This window comes from Aptenodytes patagonicus, chromosome 25 (assembly GCF_965638725.1).
Source record: "Aptenodytes patagonicus chromosome 25, bAptPat1.pri.cur, whole genome shotgun sequence".
Taxonomy (NCBI): domain Eukaryota; kingdom Metazoa; phylum Chordata; class Aves; order Sphenisciformes; family Spheniscidae; genus Aptenodytes; species Aptenodytes patagonicus.
In genome coordinates, this window is record NC_134973.1 from 1,062,698 (window position 1) to 1,080,286 (window position 17,589).

Genomic DNA, 17,589 nt, shown 5'->3' on the forward strand with positions numbered 1-17,589 from the left:
TGGAGGGTTTTAAAAACTTGTTTCTTTCTCTTTTTTTAGAGAGCCTAAGGTTGGGTCCTAAAGTGCCCGGCTGTGCCGCTTTAACCCCGAGTACCCGTCGTGTCCAGTTTTAAAGCGCTGCAGCCGTTCGGTGGCGGGGACGCACGGTCTTGGCCCAGAGCCTGGCTTTGCCGTCTCCGGCAGGCGAGCGCGCCGAAGGTTTGCGGTCGCCAGCGCAGGCTGCGGGCTTGGCTGAGCTGCGGCCAGGCGGGCGCGGGACTTGCTGCCCCGTCCTGTCCCCTTGTCCTCCCCCCCCCAGCACTTGGGGAGCTGCTCGGGGCTCTCCGGAGCCCTGCGGGGCAGCCCTGACCCAGTACAGCCGGTGCTGGGGGGGGAACCCAGGGCTCTCATGGGAGGCCCACAGGGTTGTCCAAAGCCCCCCTCCAGCAGAGATGCAAAGTGACATGCCTCCTGACAGCGTTTTGGGGCAGACTGGTTGCCTTACCCTCAGCTCTGACGTCCGATCCACAGCCCAACGTGAGATTTGCATCCTCCTGCCCCACGGTCCCTGGACGGGAGCTGGGCTGAGCTGAATTAAAGCTACTCAGCCCCAGTGGAGACCGTCTACCTGGGGCGGTTCCCTGCCCACATCCCTTGAGGCAGCCCGATCGGGCAAGCGAGGAGCCCATGGAGGCGTCCGACTCTTGGGGGCCATCCTGGCCTTGCCTCGAAGCAGCTCGTCCCTGAAGATGGGTGGCCGCTGCAAGAGCCCAGTTGCTCTTTCCCTGCCCTTTTTTCCTGAGCTCTTTGAAAGCTTCAATCCAGGGGCCACGCGGCCCAGGGGCACGATTCTGGACACCCTCTCCCTGCTCCTGCCCCGAGCCCAGGCTCGGAGGTGTTCAAGTGGGCAGGGCAGATAGAGCAGCCCTTCCCCCCCTCTGGCACCGACTGCCAGCGAGAGCAAAGGGGATGCGCGGTGTTGCCTCTTGATCCTGTACTGCACCCGGCACGGCCACGTGTGCCCCGTGAGTCGTTGATGGCTGCGGGTGAGCCCCGGCCACCAGCGAGGACGTGCTCTTCTCTGCGGGCATCCCGTGCCTGCCGGCAGGGCTCTGACGAAGGAAGGAGGGAAGGAAGGACAGCAGGACAGCAGGAAGGAGAGGCATGAGCTGGGGGCGGTGTGGGCCGGGCTGGGGGCAGAGAGAGCCAGGGGCAGCGGGGAGGGGGGGACGGTCCCTGCCTCCTTTCCCCCGTTTACCTGGCTCTGGGGCATTTCTCCGTAGAAGGAGCGGTTCGTCAAACTCCTCGACCAGCTGCACAACTCGCTGCGGATTGACCTCTCCATGTACCGGGTAAGATGCCTGCTGTGCCTCAGTTTCCCCACCTGTCTAATAAGGTCTGAAACAACAGGCAGCTGTTTTCTCCCCCTCCACTTGCCCCTGTGAGAGTTTTGTGTGCAACTCCACTCTTTTCTTCCCCTTTGGCAGAACAACTTCCCTGCCAGCAGTCCTGAACGGCTGCAGGATCTCAAGTCCACGGTGGATTTGCTGACCAGCATCACCTTCTTTCGGATGAAGGTACTTGCCCCGTCCCTCTGGTGGGGAGCCTGACCCTCGCTCCCTTGCAAGGTTGGGGTCGCGCTGGCTCCGTGGTAGCTCCCGGATGGCTGGCCGGGGCTGCGGGTCTGCCTCCAGCACTGCTCCCTCCCCGCACACCCAGGTCCAGGAGCTGCAGAGCCCGCCACGAGCCAGCCAGGTGGTGAAGGACTGCGTGAAAGCCTGCCTCAACTCCACCTACGAGTACATCTTCAACAACTGTCACGAGCTGTACAGTCGCGAGTACCAGACGGACCCGGTGTGTGGGGCGGGGGGAGCTGGGATGCGCTGGGATGCCGGGCGCTGTGGGAGGACCTCTCTGCCCCCCGCTGACCTTCCCCATCCCCTGCCCTTCTCCTTCATGCAATGCTCCTGCTCCCTCTCCAGAGCGCTCAGCTCCATGCAGAATGAGCCCCAAGCCTTGGGCAGGGTTTGAGCCTCACTGCTGTGGGGTTGAGACCAGGGTCAGACAAGGCGGGGACTGCGTGGGGGCCTCCAGGGTGTTCCCAGAGCCCTCCTGCCTCCTCATTAGCCCCGCCATGAAATCGAGCCCCGCGGGTCGGGTGACCGGAGCCTCTGCTGTGTCCCCATCACTCCAGACTAAGAAAGGCGAGGTGCCCCCCGAGGAGCAGGGCCCCAGCATCAAAAACCTGGACTTCTGGTCCAAGCTCATCACCCTGATAGTCTCCATTATCGAGGAGGACAAGAACTCCTACACGCCCTGCCTGAACCAGTGAGTAGGTGCTGGGAAAGGGGACCCTGCTTCGCACCCGGGGGGATGCCCACACGGCAGCAATGGTAGCTTTAGTCCTTTGGAAGTGGGTTGTAACATCCATTCTACAGATGGGGAAACTGAGGCAGACGGGAGGTGTGGGGGGGACGTATCTCCAAGTGGAGGGCTGGTCCACCCTGTGTCCACGCTTTCCCCCCACCCCAGGTTCCCCCAGGAACTGAATGTGGGGAAGATCAGCGCCGAGGTGATGTGGAACCTCTTTGCTCAGGACATGAAGTATGCGATGGAGGGTGAGTCCCCCCACGCCGCTCCGAGCCGGGTGGGGGAACCAGGCAGGAGCTGCACTCCGCTCCCACCTCACCTGTTCCCTGGGCAAACCCATTTCACCCCCTCATCAACACAATGCCTAGCTTAAATCCCACCCAAGAAGCACTTCCATCTTCACCCCATTACCCTGGCATCCCCGGAGCTGCCCTTGGGGCAGCTACTCCCCAGGTTTGGGGCTCAAAGCAACCCCTGCGCGCACTCACCTTCCCCGTGCAGAGCACGACAAGCACCGCCTGTGCAAAAGCGCGGACTACATGAACCTGCACTTCAAGGTGAAGTGGCTGTACAACGAGTACGTCACCGAGCTGCCCTCCTTCAAGAGCCGCGTGCCCGAATACCCGGCGTGAGTGCAGCCCTCGGGGGGCAGGAGAGGGGGTGCTTGCACCCTGTGCGCTGGCTGGCCTCACCAGGGACGGGCCTCTCTTCCAGCTGGTTCGAGCCCTTCGTTATCCAGTGGCTGGATGAGAATGAAGAGGTGTCACGGGATTTCCTGCATGGAGCGCTGGAGCGGGACAAGAAGGATGGGGTATGAACAGGACTGTCAGTGGGCACAGGAGCCGCAGCTGGGGGTGGACAAGGGGCTTGTCCCTCAATGCCCAGTGTGTCCCCATTGGGGCCAAAATCTCCCCTCCCTGCCTCCTGCTGACACTGCCTCTCACTCCCCCAGTTCCAGCAGACGTCGGAGCACGCACTCTTCTCTTGCTCCGTGGTGGACGTCTTCTCCCAGCTCAACCAGAGCTTCGAGATCATCAAGAAACTTGAGTGCCCTGATCCCCAGATTGTTGGGCACTACATGCGAAGGTTTGCCAAGGTGGGCAGCTGCCGGGATGGGAACCACTGGGACAGCAGCACCCCTGGGACCCCGGTCCCAGCCCTGGCCCGGAGCTCCTGAGCTCTCTCTGCTGCCTCCTATCTAGCTGCAGGCAGTGGCATAGGGCACAGATTGCACGACCTCTAACAGCGATGCTCAAGCAAACGTGCCATGAACAGACCCTGTGGCTCTCCCAGCTTTGCTAGCATGGGAGATTAGCTAATTAATGACTTAACTGGTTAATTAATCTAGATTAATTAAATGCCACTGGCTCGCTACAATGTGGGAGGGAGTTGTATGCAGGCTTGATGGCTGGTGCTTTCACAGCTGTGCTGGTGATGGAGCTGCCCATGGAGACCAGATGATCTGGATCTGGCTTTCAGTGGCTGTGCCCATGCAGCTCCTGGTGTATCTGTGGGACCAGAGGATCTAGGGGTCCCAGGGCATACCCAGGCATTGGGTTGTTTCACTGCTGTGGGACTCATGGTCTCCTTCTCTCTCTCCTTCCTCCTCTTTGCTGCTGTCTGGGTGGGTCCCATCCCTCGTTTGGCTACAGACCATCAGCAATGTGCTACTCCAGTATGCCGAGATCATCTCCAAGGATTTTGCCTCGTACTGCTCCAAGGAGAAGGAGAAAGTGGTGATGTATCTCCCTTCTGCTTGCCACCTGCCTGGTGCTGCCAGGCAGGACTGTCCCCACACAGTGACCCCAGCCATCACCTCAGCTCCAGAGCTGGTCCCCGTGATGCAGGTCCTGCCCTCGGTCTCTGTCCGACGGCAGTCCCTGAAATGCTGCCAGGCAGGGCTCTGTGCCATGACTGTTCTTGTGTCCCCCAGTGCAGGGTGGGAGGGACCTGGGGCGGTGGGCAGCTGTTCCAGCCACACTTGTTGGTGCTGACCCCCCTCTCCATCCCACCCCTCCAGCCCTGCATCCTGATGAACAACATCCAGCAGCTCCGCGTCCAGCTCGAGAAGATGTTTGAAGCCATGGGTGGGAAGGAGGTGCGTATTGGGGGTCTCCAGGAGGGAGCCCTGTGGAGGGGCTGGATAAGTCCCTTCTCCCCAGAGGCAGCCCCTTCCCCGGCTCCGCAGTGGTGGGAGCAGACCCCAGTTCCTCACTCCTGTATGGGATCACGCTGTCCCACCCCATGGCACACTGCTCTCCTATGATGTCAGACGACAGATGGGCTTCACCCTGCCCAGGGGTACATTTGGGGTGCAGAGACCCCCCCCAGGGCTGGGCCAGGGACCCTGATGGCTTCTCCAACCTGTCCCTCCTTCAGCTGGACACAGAAGCCAGTGATATCCTCAAGGAACTGCAGGTGAAACTTAACAACGTCCTGGATGAGCTGAGCCGAGTCTTTGCCACCAGGTACACCCAGGCGAGAGGGCGCGGGTGGTGGGCCAAGGAGAGGTTTGGGGGTCCAGGAGCTGTGGCTGAGGCCAGGCTGGGGGCTCTGCTTGGCCAAGCGGGTCCTGGGCACGGCTGTGGGGGATGCTGAGCTGCCTGGGCATTGTGGTCCCCAGTTTCCAGCCACACATCGAGGACTGCGTGAAGCAGATGGGTGACATCCTGGGCCAGGTGAAGGGCACTGGCAACGTCCCTGCCAGCACCTGCAGCAGCGTTGCACAGGATGCTGACAACGTCCTGCAGCCCATCATGGACCTCCTGGACAGCAAGTGAGTGTGGGGGGCAAGAGGGACCCCCACCCTTCCTAATGCCCCTGACCCACCCCGGGAGTGCGGAAGACCTGCAGGGTCAGGGTGACTGGGCAAGGGGTGGCAACGGGGTGCCGTGCCGGGAACTTTAGCCCCGTCCCCTCTCTGCAGCCTGACACTCTTTGCCAAGATCTGTGAGAAGACAGTGCTGAAGCGGGTGCTGAAGGAGCTCTGGAAGCTGGTGATGAACACGATGGAGAAGACCATCGTCCTGCCTCCGCTCACTGACCAGACGGTGAGTGACGGGGAGCGGGACCAGGGACGGGGGACCCTGGAGCTGAGATGCAGGTGGCTGATTGGGGCCAGTGTGGGACACTGCTGGCCAGGTGCCCTCACTGGCAGCTGAGGGGGTGGGGACTTTGGCGGCCTCCCCAAACCTGCCCCCAGCTCATGGCCAGGGAAGGGATGGAGGAGAGAAAGGTCATCCTTGACCCAGGTGCCCGGTGCAGCCCAGCACGCTCTTGGATGGCTTTGCCAAAGGACCTTCCTGCCATCTCCCACATGGCACCAGGAGGGGGCACTGGTCCTTTCCTCTCCATCCTTCCCTCTGAGCTGGGGCAGCATCCCATGCCATGCTCACCAGCATCGGCTGTGGGCTCAGTCCCTGTGCCAGGAGGTGAATCAGGAGGCTCTCGGAGTGCGGGGAGCCACTGCCTTGTCGGCCTTGCTGTGGGGCTGGGGTTGCTTGGGGATGGGGGTGATGTGGGGATGGGGGGGGCATGTCACCACAGCAGGGCTGAACTCTTCCTTGCTCATGGGCTGAACAGGCTCTAGGGGAGCAGAGCAAAGCCCAGGGAATGGTCCCTCCTCAGAGGGAGGTTGCCTACAGGCTTCGAGGCTCTGTATCGTATCGCTGTGTGTCTGTCCTCCTCGCATGTAGCCATGCACCCCGAAGCTTCCCAGGGTGGCTATTCCCTTGGGGTCAGGCAGGGAAGGGTGACACCAAGGGCTCTGAGCCAGCTACACATCTGTCCCTGTCACTCTCGGTGGCTTTTGTCACTGTCACAAAGCCGGGCTCAGGCTCTTACTTGGAGTCCCTGGAGCCACTGCCTGCTGTGTCACCTTTCTGGGGCTGTGGGGCTCCTCGTGCTGTGTCTGTAAGGGACAGCACATTGGTGACCTGTCAGCCCTCAGTGGTGCCACCTCACTGGCACCACTTGTCACAGTCCAGAGCCCGGCTCAGGTCAGCCCTGTATCGCTCCTGGCCAGGTTCACGTACCCTTGGCCAAAGGTGGTCAAATCTAGCAGGAATGCTGGTGCCACTGGGTTCCAGTCGCCATCCCAGTCCCTATCTCTGTCCCTTCCCGGCCGTGTGTGGCTATGCCATGTTCTGGAGGCAGCGAGCCCTGTGCTGAGGGCAGAGGAGGTGGCATGGACATGTGGATCTGTTGGGCGATTTTCCTGAGGGGAGGCAGTCCTTGGAGGGGGCCATGCTGGGGCTGGTCCTTATGGCAGGGGACATACCACCCAGGGTGGCTCTGGGCTCTAGCCTGGGGGTGGCTGGGCAAGTTGGCAGCATGGGGCTACGTGTCAGAGCCGAATGTCAAGTGGGGTCCGCCAGCTCCCTGGAGCTGAGCCCCCTGGCACAGTGAGGAAGGACTGGGCGGGATGGGATGGGGCCTCTTTGGGGCTGTGGAGACCTGCGGTGCTGGTGGCAGGGCATCAATGCCGAGTGCTGTGGCATGTCAGATGGGGGACACCCCTGGCTCTGCTGTCCCTCCTGGCCGGCTGGGGTGGGGGCATGGCCGGGGCTGGTACCCAGCCGTGGGGCAGCTGGGTCTGGGGAGGATGGAGGAGGGGGCCGACACTCATGTCACGGTTGTTCTCTCCAATTGCTCCGCTCGCCTTTCAATGGCAGATGATTGTAAGTACGGCAGCTCATACTGTCTGTCTGTCTGTCTGTCCGCTGTGTGTCGGTCCTGGCCTCGCCGGTTTTTGTCTTATGTGGCTGCCCGTGCCCTGCCCATGCCCTCCTCCGACTCCCAACTTGGTCCACCTCTGTGGTCCCCATTCTTGTGCTGCCCGCTTGGCACTGGCTCCTGGTGGGCACTTGCCCGCGGCCCCAGCTGGGTTTGGGGGGTGGAAAGGTCCTGGACAGATTCGTGGTGCCTAGATGCGGGGAGGGTTAGTGATGGGGTGGGAGGGGACAGTGATGGGGCAGTGCCATGTAATCAGGGACAGCCAAACCCAGGCTGATCCCATCTTCTTGCTCCATGCTGAGGGTGAGAGAGGCCACTGGAGACACGAGCAGGGGGAGCGGTGCATGCCTGGCAGTCAGGGCTGCTCTTCCTGAACCCTTGTGCCTCAATTTCCCCTTGAGGCCCTGGCTGCGGTGTGGCTATGGTGGGGGCTGAGGGCAGAGACTCCCTGCCTGCAGAGAGGAGCATCTCGCTGGGACACGATGGTCCCTGGCTCGGTTGCTCAGCGGTGGGGCAGGTTGCTGGCATGAGTTGTGAGACTTTTTCCCTGGTTGGGATATGGCCCTGGGAGCCTGGACTCCTGGGTTCCCTTCTCGGCGTTGTTGCTGGGTCCTTGCACGGTTTTGACTGAGCATTTTCCTTTTGTCCTCTTCTGCTCAGTCTGTGGCCGTGGGCTTATGCCCCGCAGGGCAAGGGAAGGGCCACGTCCACCCCCAATCCTGCTTTGACTGCAAGGAGGAGCAGTGGTGCGGGCGCTGGCAGTTGGGTGCTGGGTGCCAATCCCTGCAGGGACAAACGCCCATCCCATGTGCCCCGACACCTCTTGTTTCCAACAGCAGCATTTGGAGAGACCCTGGGGGCAGCCTGGGGCTGAGCCTCCCCTCAGACCTCATGGGGACCCCATGTCCCAGCCTCGCTGAGGCTGCCAGGGGACTGGGGCGGTGTCAGCTGTATGGGGTACAAGGTCCTCTTGTTCACCCATCACCCTGTGCCTGTTTCCCTCCAGGGCAAGAAACCCTCCTGGCAGCCCCGCTTGGCCCTAACTGTGCTGCTTGTCCCTCCTGCAGGCTTCCCTGCCAGCTGACCCCTCGCCCTGCTATACCCCCTCCTGATTCAGACATGCCCCAGCGGCCCCCCCTGCCCCGAGGCTGGTTAGGACCCCCCCACATGGCACTGCTGCCCCATTTTACACTGTTTCTCTTGCCGCTGCTGGGCCTGGGTCAGCGTGGGGTTGTCACTGGGCCCAGCACTGCATGGACCAGAACTCTGCGTGCAAAACCCAAGTAGAGCTGCCCCCTCCCCCGCCCCTTCCCAGCGCTGTGTGCATCTGCCAGAGCTGGAGGGGAATGTGGGGGCACCAGAGGCTGCCCACACACAGCGCCAGCTGGCTCCTGCCTCCCTGTATCCCAGCGGGGACTAGTCCCCCGTGGGCTCAGCATCCCTGTATCCCAGCAGGGACCAGCTCCCCATAAGCCCAGCATCCCAGTGTGGGGACCAGTTCCCCATCAGTGCAACATCCTGCATTCCAGTGGGGACCAGTTGGCCCAGCATCCCAAAGACACCAGTCCCTCACTGACCCCGCATCTCTCTGGGGACCAGTCCCCCACTTAACCCAGTATCCCACTGGGGACCAGTCCCCCATGGGCCCAGCACCCCAACAGGGACCAGTCCCCCATTGGCCCTGGCTGTCCTTTAGGAGCTCAGTGATGTCTTCGCCGCCAGCTTGCGGCCACGCCGTGTGCCCAGCCTTGCCCTGCACCCCCCATGTCCCATCCCATGCTGTCCCCCCGCCCCACCACTCAACCTCTGACATTGCTTCTACAGGGCACGCTCTTGAGAAAACATGGCAAGGGGACAGAGAAGGTAAATAGCCGTGGGCTCCATGTGTGTTGTTGCCCCGTGGCCACACTCGTGGCCCCACACCCGCCTGCTGTGGAGGTCCAGGCTTGTCCGTGCTTCCTCTGTCGTGCTGTCTGGATGTGCCGTTGCCTGCGTGGCGTGTTGTCATGTTGAGGTGTGCCGTGTTGTCTGGGATGTGCAGGATGGGGGCAGTGACCTGTTTCTGTGTCGTCCAGGGTAGGGAGAGGGTGTCGTGTTGTTTTTAGCCCCTGTGGGTGGGTATGTGGGGTGTTACCCATCCCTGGGCAGGCATGGGGGATGCTGCCCCACGGTGCTCAGCACCCCTCCAGGTGCCTGGCTGGGACAGTGTGGGGATGGGGTGTCCAAGCACAGGAGATCCTGGGCACAAACCTGTCCCACTGCTGGGGGCTCAGGAAGAGGTGACCCCCAGGATGCTGGGCCATGCTGGGGGTGTGCAGGGCACACTGGGGGCCATGGTGCTGCTAAGATCCCCTGGACCTCTTGCTTTCCCCTGATGCTTGGGGGGCCTCAGCAAAGCTCGCTGAGCCCCAAAACTTGCCAGAAGGGCTTTCTCCAGGCACACGGGCTCTCCCTCCGTCTGGGTGCTTCCCACCACCAGGCTGGGGGCCCAGCACAGCCCTCCAGGCTGCCTGCTCCCAAAACCCGGCTCTCGGGAAGAGCCATGCCGGCATCCGTCTGGGCAATGCCTGTGGCTTCCCCCCCGCCAGCTCCTCTCTCCTCTCGCAGGGGACAAGGGGTCCTGCCCCAGTTTGCTGAGCGTGCTGGGTGAGCTGCTTTCCTCCACCTGCTGCTATTTCTTCAGCCCCAAACAAGGTGGGGAGCAAGCCTGCCCCCACTCAGGAAGAGACCTGGCACACTCATCACAGGTTCACCAGCAAGCGCACGGGGCTGAGCCTTTGCAGGTGTGAACTGGTGCCGAACCAGTGGCACCAGCGGAGAACTGGGCGCAGCCAGAGGAGACTACAGGGCCAGAGCCCGCACGGACGGGGGATATGGGGGGCCCGGACCCGCGGCTGGCCACTGCTGGGGCCACCAGTAACTGTCCCTTGCTGTTCTCTTCCAGAGCAGGGTGAAGCTGCCCAGTCACACTGAAGTAAGGACATGGCTCTTCTGCTCCCCACTTGGCTCTGGTCCCTCCTCTCGCCTCCTCCCTGTCCCTTGTCCCATGTGCTGCGGGATGGGGGGGTCCCAGCTCAGTACAGTGTCCTGTCGTGTTCTGCTTGGGTGACACCAGTGTCCCCAGCTCCCAGCCTGTTCATCAGCTGGGGGAGATGGGGACAGCAAGGGAAGGATTAATGGGACAGAACTTGGCGGGGGGGGGGGGGAGGGGGCACAAAGGATTAATGGGGGGGTGCAAAATGAGGACGTGAGGGGGGCCAGATCCCTGCAGAAGGTAATGGTTAGTGGGATAGATGCTGGGCTTTCTCATTGTTGGGAAGGACTGGAGCTACTGGTGCTGGGAGGGGGAAGGAGGTGGGAATCACTGGCTCTGCCCCACTGGGCCCCGGTTTACCCAGTTGCATGTTGCACACTGGAGGGCTTGAGAAGGGGAGCTTGCGCTCAGCCCAGTGAGCGGCAGGGAGGTGAGCAGGATCTGCCCATGCCATGGGGCTGCGTTCCCAGGAACCGTGCCACTGGGCCCCATGGAATGGCTTCATGGCGCCTGCCCATGGGGGTGGCACGGCACAGGGCAGGCGAAGGTAGCCAGGGGCTCCCATCCGTGGTGTTCCCTGGGGTGCAAAGGGGCTGGGAACCTCCCTAGGGCTGGGATTGTGCAGGGGTCCGGGTGGCAGGGGGGTGTTTGGCTTGGCTGCCAGCACTGTGGGATATAGGGGGACCATGCCACATCCTCCCCGTGCCCGCTGTCCCCCTGCACTTGCTCTCTGCTCTCCCCGCCCCGATGTCGTACAATTGTCCATGTGGTGCCAGTGATGTGCCGTGCCAGGCTCTGTTGGATGCAGAAGCGGGTTCTTGGGCACCACAGGGAGCAGGATGGGACCCTTGGGCCAAGCTGCTTGTGTTGAGCAGGGTATGAGGTCCCTGATGCCAGGGTGATGTCCTGCCCTGGGGTCCCCAAGCCCCCAGACACACACGTGCTGAGAACTCAGGGGCTGGGACGGGGGCTGCACCAGCTCCCCGCATCTGCATCACCATGCCTGGCATGGCCGGTGGCCCCTGGGGCTCTCTGAGGAGCACCCCTCCGGCCCCCTGGAGCCTGGGGGGCCGGGGGAGCCCCTGGAGCTACAGCAAGCTCCTGGCACCGCGTGCCCAGCCTGGCCATGGCACCCCCAGCTCGGCTGCTCACCGGGGCCATTCCTGTCTCTTTGCTCTCCGCAGGGCACACAGATGATTTTCAATGCAGCCAAGGAGCTGGGGCAGCTCTCCAAGCTGAAGGTGAGGGCTGGGAGGCTGGGCTGGGGGGGCCGGGTGGTCTGAGCTCCTCTCTGTGCTAGGGTGGGTGGTACTTTGCAGACTGGCACTGGCACTGTTGCAAGAACCCCACCAGCGCTCGTTTGCTGGCACAGCCGGGGCGAGGGGAGCAGGGCCTTGGTCCCATGCTGAGAGCAGGATTCGTGCCCTGCAGGACCACATGGTGCGTGAGGAAGCCAAGAGCCTGACCCCAAAGCAATGTGCAGTGGTGGAGCTGGCGCTGGACACCATCAAGGTGAGGGCACTCTGGGGTACAAAGGGGTGCCCCTGAGGGCTCTAGCCCTGAGGCACAGACCCGGGGGGGCACTGGGGGGGATCCAGCAGAGCTGCTGAGGACCCTGCGGCTGTCTCCCCCCTCCAGCAATACTTCCATGCTGGCGGTGTGGGGCTGAAGAAGACATTCCTGGAGAAGAGCCCTGACCTGCAGTCGCTGCGCTACGCCCTGTCCCTCTACACCCAGGCCACTGACCTCCTCATCAAAACCTTTGTGCAGACCCAGGCTTCGCAGGGTAGGACGCACTGCCCTCGTCCCCTGCCCCTATCCCCACACATGGGCTCGGCTGCCCCACAGCCAGGGCCCCACCCTGCCTCCGTCCTGGTGGGGTTGGGTGTCCCAGCCAGGCTCACGGAGGGGTGGGAGGGATGGGTGGGGAGGGAAGGGCTTTTTCCTCTCATGGTTTGCAGGTGAAGAGGGGCCATGGGTGCCCAGAGGCAGCCGGGTACCCCCAAGTCCCCCACCAGCAAGAAGAGCATGTCCACAGTGCCAGGGCATGGCTGGGCTGGCACAGAAATGGGGCCTGTGGGTGGGGGAGAAGGTCACCCTCTGGCCACGTGTCACAGTGTTTGTCCCCTCTGGATGGCCCCTGTCACCCAGCACAGACACCTCTGGTCCAGCGCTGCCTTGGAGCTGCCGGTCTCGGCAGAGCGGTGCCAGCCTGGCCAGGGCTCTGACCTCTCGCAGGATCAGCTGGATCCAGATGCTGTGCCAGGGCCTGTCCTGGGCACACTGGGTACCCCACATACCCCATGATTTGGGATCTGTCCAGGGTGCCGGGTGCCTCTTGGGTGCTGCCCCTGTCCCAGAGCCATGCGGTGCAGGGTGCTGGGCACCTTCCGGGGCAGGACTACCCCTTGGCTCTAAACGCTGCCCTTTATTTTGTCCCTTGGCTGCTCGAGGAGGGGACAGAGATGCTCGGTGGCAGTCATGGGCCATCACATAGTGACCCAGCCAGGCTTGTCTGTGTCCTCGGGGAGTGGGACGTACGCTTGCTGTCTGTGCGTCTCCTGCAAGGGACATCTGTCCTGTCTGTGCCTCCTGTGCCAGCCATGTCAGGGGCGTGGGGTTGGGTCCGGTGGGTGCCAGCACCCCTGGGTGCAATCTGGCCCCAGGACCCCCTGGGCTCAGAGCTGGGTGGTGCCCGGCACTCCCACGTCGCTGCAGTGTTGTCCGGATGCTCGGCTGTCCATCTGTCTGCGAGATCTGATCTCTCTTTCTCTCTCTTTGTTTTCTCCCCCCCTCTTTCACTGTTCCCATCTCCCACGCACGTTGTCTCCTTCCTCCTCTCTTCGTCTACTCTGTGCTGTGTCTCTGTCTCTTTCTCTCTCCTTCCCACTAGTTCATGGTGGGAAAGGTATTAGGTTTACCCTTAGTGAAGAAATTTATCCTGAGAAGGGTACGTGTGCTACTCACCCACCCCTGCACCTGCCTGCCACCACCGGCCTGGGCTAGTAACAGTCTGGCATTGCGGGCCGGGGTGGCCAGGAGCCCTGTCCCAGCCTTGGGGACACCTAGCATGGGCAGAGCTGGAGCCTTCCACCCACAGACTCGCACTCCCAGGGCTGTTTTGGGCTGAATTTGGAGGAACTGTGCTCAGCCGTATTGACCCAGACCAGGGAGGGGGCTATGTCCCGTGGGGGTAGGGGTGCCCGCCTTCGTTTGCAAGCTCTGGGCACCCTGCATTGTCCCCAGTGCTGCTGCCTGGGGGTGGGCACCTGCCACGACCTCCCCGCAAGCCAGGAAGCTTGTCCCCTTGGGACATGCGGCCCCAGGGGAGGCCATGTCCCCTTCCCATCCACCCTGCTGCCAGAAGGACCATTACTAGCCTTGCTCCGGCGAGCTCTGTCCGCCTGCGCCGGAGCGTGAGGAATGAGCCCAGCTCCATGGGCCCCGCTTGGCCTCCATCCCACCCTGCCAGAGGGGCCGGGACTGCACCCTATGCTTGGCCTTCTGTACCCAGACACCCCCTCCTCACCCGCCATCGCCTCCATTTCGGCTCAGCATGCGGCGCTGCCCGGATGGCGGGCGCCTGGGGGGATGGGGCACTGGGGGTGGAGCGGAGGATGAAGGTGGATGGAGAGGAGAGTGTGCCATCACCAGCCTCCCCCCCTGGCCTGGCACCTTCGTGCTGGGGGCCATGCAGTGACACATGGGGGATGTGTCCTCCTTCGCGCTGTTACTTCCACCCTGGGAGCTTGCCGCTGGGCTTGGTTTGATCTCCTTGGCCCCATCTAACCCACGGAGCCTGTCCCTCTGCCTTGCACCCCCTTCCTTCACCCATGGGTGCATGCACGGCTCTTGGGGGGTGGGGTGGGTGGGCTGGGCTGTTGGTCGCAGGTCACCTGAGTTCCCCAGGCTCGGGGACCCCAGGGCTTGATGTGGTCCCTGAGATGGAGGGGATACAAGAGGGGGCAGGTCAGCCCCAAGACCCTGGCAGGGCCATGGATGCCCTGTGGCACAAGGGCCGGATCGGGTCCCTCCTGCCCAGTTCTGTGCCCATGCTCATAGCCATGCACGGAGCACTGACACCCACTCCTGTGCCCATAGTAGGGGGAGCTGGGCCACTGTCCCCTGCCCCATCCCACCCAGGCACCTCGGTCCCTGCCTGGGCAAGGGGGCTCACTGGGCCCTGCTGATGCGGGGTGGGTTGACAGAGAGCCAGCCTGGTGCTGGGGATGTCCTGCCATGCCCTAGCCCAGCCTGGTGCCAGCCCCAGCCGTCCTTGACAGTTGCTGCACCAATGCTGCTGTCCCCAGAACTTTTTGGCAGAGGCCACACTGGGCCAAATCCTACTGCCCACCCCCTCCCGCCCTGTGGCGGGTGACCTGCCTCCTCCAGTGGGGTTGGTGGTGGGCAGGGGACGTCAAGGACACAGGGGGAATGGGCACTCATGTCTCCTCCCCTTGCCACGCAGGCTCTGGTGTGGATGACCCTGTCGGGGAGGTGTCCATCCACGTGGAGCTCTTCACCCACCCCGGCACTGGTGAACACAAAGTCACTGTCAAAGGTGGGTTCTGCTGGCTGGGATGCCAGGGTCTGGCAGGTGGCAGCACCCTGTGAGCCTCACGTGCCCCCTCCTTGCAGTGGTGGCTGCGAACGACCTTAAGTGGCAGACGTCGGGCATCTTCCGGCCCTTCATCGAGGTCAACATCATCGGGCCCCACCTCAGTGACAAGAAGAGGAAATTCGCCACCAAATCCAAGAACAACAGCTGGGCCCCCAAGTACAATGAGAGCTTCCAGTTGTGAGTGGCACCGTGGGGCTGGGGTGTGGGGCCGGGCTAGGGGATGTGTCCCCGCGACGTGGGGACCCCCTCCTCCTGGGGTCTGCCAGTGAGTTTGCTCATCCCCCAGGGGATGTTTTAGATGTTTTCTCATTGGTAAAAGCAGGGATTGGGGAAAAGGAAAAAAAAATGAGAAAGCTTTTTTAGGGGCAGTGGGGAGGCAGCACCCATATAGGGTGCTGTCACAGAGCCAGGGGGCCTGGGAATGTGACCCCCTATGCCAACACTGCCCGTTCCTTGCCCCCCCGCAGCACGCTGGGGACAGAGACGGGCCCCGAGTGCTACGAGCTGCAGGTGTGCGTGAAGGATTACTGCTTCGCCCGTGAGGACCGGACCGTGGGCATTGCTGTCCTGCAGCTCCGCGAGATCCTGCAGCGACCTGGCTGTGCCTGCTGGCTGCCCCTGGGCCGCCGCATCCACATGGATGACACTGGCCTCACAGTCCTCCGCATCCTCTCCCAACGCAACAATGATGAGGTGGCCAAGGAGTTCGTCAAGCTCAAGTCGGACACGCGCTCGGCCGAGGAGGGCAGCAGTTAAACCCCTTCCGCCCCCCCAGCCCTCTCCCCCCACTCCTGGCCCCTTTTCTACAGCATCCTCCAGCCATCTATAAGCCATAAGAGCGGCCACAAGAGGAGTCTCCTTCTCGGCCCTGGTGTGGGTGACGGGGGGACGTGGCTGCAGTGACAGACCCGCCCTGTCCCTCCCTTGGCCAGACTGGCTGGGTGACAGCGGTGCAGAGCATGGCCATGCCCCCATCCCACCCTGACGGGAAGGTGCTGGGGCTGGTGGGGCTGCAGGGAAGGGCTGGACCCCAGACTGGGTGATGGGACAGATCTGCCCCTTCCCAGCCTGTCTGAGATGGAGGAACCCCAATGGCTCATCCCTGACCCTACCCTGTCCTACCCAGCCCCAAACCTCATCGAGCGACACAAGGAAAGAGCTGGGGGTGGGCGGGGGGGTGTCTCATCCCACCGGGGGGTGTTGGTGAGTGGCTGTCACAGCACGATGGCCCCTTGTCCCCATCCCTCGAGCATCGCTGGGCACCCTGAGGGACAGGGAGGCTCCCACCCGCTGAGCACCCTGTACATATGTAAATAGCTGTACATACACGGGGCAGCCAGACGACGTGGCTGTGTCCTGCACCCGGAAGGGCTATTGGGGCTGTTGGGTCGGCGGGCGCAGCCCCCGCATGCCCCGCACAGGGTCCCCTCCCTGGCTGGCAGCGGCATCACCAGGGCCGGGAGCGGCAGGGAGCAGCCCCCGGCCCATATCCTGTCTTCCCTGCCTTGCCACCACTGTGGGCTGCCCCACTGCTGCCCCCCCGGGTGCCAGGGCTTGGGGGCAACGGCTGGGGGCACTGGAGCAGAGGGACCCGTCTCCCTTTGCTCTGGCCAGTGGGGACCAGCCATCCCTGTGCAGTGCAGCAGCGCCCATGGGACCTCCTTGGCGCAAGCAAGGCCCTTCCCACCCCCAACCCAGAGGACACCCCCCGCCCCCCCCCAATTTCCCATTAACCACCATTTCTGCGTGATCAGTGGTGTGCGTGTCTCGTGCGAGTGCCCGGGAGGCCAGGGTGTGCAGAGTCCGGGATGGCCACCCCAGCTGGCCAGCTTGCCCTAATCACCGGGGAGGACAGAGGCCTGATGACCCCACAAGTCAATATACCTCTCTCAGCCCCCTCCCCATCCCAAAACAGGGTACCCCGACTGGCCCCCCATGGTCCTTTTTCTATAGGGTTTGCCTGGGACTAAAGGGTTTAGCTTTCCTCTCTCGTTTCTGTTCAATGTTTACACCCCTTTTCTAACCACTGCTCCCGCACGGCCAGGCTGGGGCTCAGCCCCGCAGCCCCGGACTGTGGTGCCCCTGGCCCCATGCCCCCTCCCCAAACCATCCTGTTCGGCATGTGATTGAACCGACCAGTTCTGCTCCTGTAGCACATGTGTCACCGATGCCTGTGTGTCTGTACCACCCCGTGCGGCACCGCCGGCGGCGGCTACCATGGATGCATGACAGTGAGATGTTTTGCACTATTTTGAATTTTTTGGGCTCTGTAAAAATATTTTATTATAACTGACATTAAAAAGCACACCCTTCTCTGCGGCTACTGTGGGGGTGTGGGAGGGCAGGCACCCAGGGGCTCTTCATCCCCACTCCCACCCCAATGCAGCAATTGCACCTTTAAGGTTAACACCACGGATAAATAGCCCAGGGACGCTGCAGCAGCTCTGTCCGCGCTCAGCCTCCCTGAGGGCTGCTCTTCAGTGCACCCACCCTTTGCAAAGCCAAGAGCTTCAGGACAGGGGTTAAATGGAACTGGGACAGACCTGTCCTGAGAAGTGACACTCCATTATCAACCACCGTGCTGCAAAGTCCCAGGCACAGAAGTGATTAGAGATTGCCAACACGGCCCCACCAAGGGCAAACCCATGCCTCACTAATGTAGTGGCCTTCCACAATGGGGCGACTGCATCAGTGGACAAGGGAAGAGCTACGGATATCATCTACCTGGACTTCTGTAAGGCTTTTGACACAGTCCCCCAAAACATTCTTGCCACTAAATTGGGGTGACATGGATTTGATGAATGTGGGGCCCTGATGCCCTACAGAGAGACCTGGGGCTTTTGCCGGCCTT

The 17,589-nt window shown here is 62.5% G+C and overlaps 1 protein-coding gene across 1 annotated transcript in view; it reads left to right on the forward strand.

Moving 5' to 3' along the window:
* UNC13A (unc-13 homolog A) overlaps positions 1-16,444 on the forward strand; it is a 31,144-nt gene extending 14,700 nt beyond the window's left edge. The window contains exons 22-44 of the mRNA XM_076359226.1: positions 1,263-1,331; positions 1,467-1,556; positions 1,699-1,833; positions 2,174-2,307; positions 2,512-2,597; positions 2,851-2,977; positions 3,064-3,160; positions 3,302-3,445; positions 4,002-4,085; positions 4,370-4,447; positions 4,729-4,817; positions 4,973-5,125; positions 5,276-5,399; positions 7,023-7,028; positions 8,908-8,946; positions 10,028-10,057; positions 11,302-11,358; positions 11,549-11,629; positions 11,756-11,903; positions 13,011-13,067; positions 14,586-14,678; positions 14,756-14,915; positions 15,206-16,444. Of these exons, the coding sequence (XP_076215341.1) occupies positions 1,263-1,331; positions 1,467-1,556; positions 1,699-1,833; positions 2,174-2,307; positions 2,512-2,597; positions 2,851-2,977; positions 3,064-3,160; positions 3,302-3,445; positions 4,002-4,085; positions 4,370-4,447; positions 4,729-4,817; positions 4,973-5,125; positions 5,276-5,399; positions 7,023-7,028; positions 8,908-8,946; positions 10,028-10,057; positions 11,302-11,358; positions 11,549-11,629; positions 11,756-11,903; positions 13,011-13,067; positions 14,586-14,678; positions 14,756-14,915; positions 15,206-15,494 (2,370 nt within the window). The 3' untranslated portion in view covers positions 15,495-16,444. The remainder of the gene's footprint in view (positions 1-1,262; positions 1,332-1,466; positions 1,557-1,698; positions 1,834-2,173; positions 2,308-2,511; positions 2,598-2,850; positions 2,978-3,063; positions 3,161-3,301; positions 3,446-4,001; positions 4,086-4,369; positions 4,448-4,728; positions 4,818-4,972; positions 5,126-5,275; positions 5,400-7,022; positions 7,029-8,907; positions 8,947-10,027; positions 10,058-11,301; positions 11,359-11,548; positions 11,630-11,755; positions 11,904-13,010; positions 13,068-14,585; positions 14,679-14,755; positions 14,916-15,205) is intronic.
* The last annotated feature ends 1,145 nt before the right edge of the window (positions 16,445-17,589 follow it).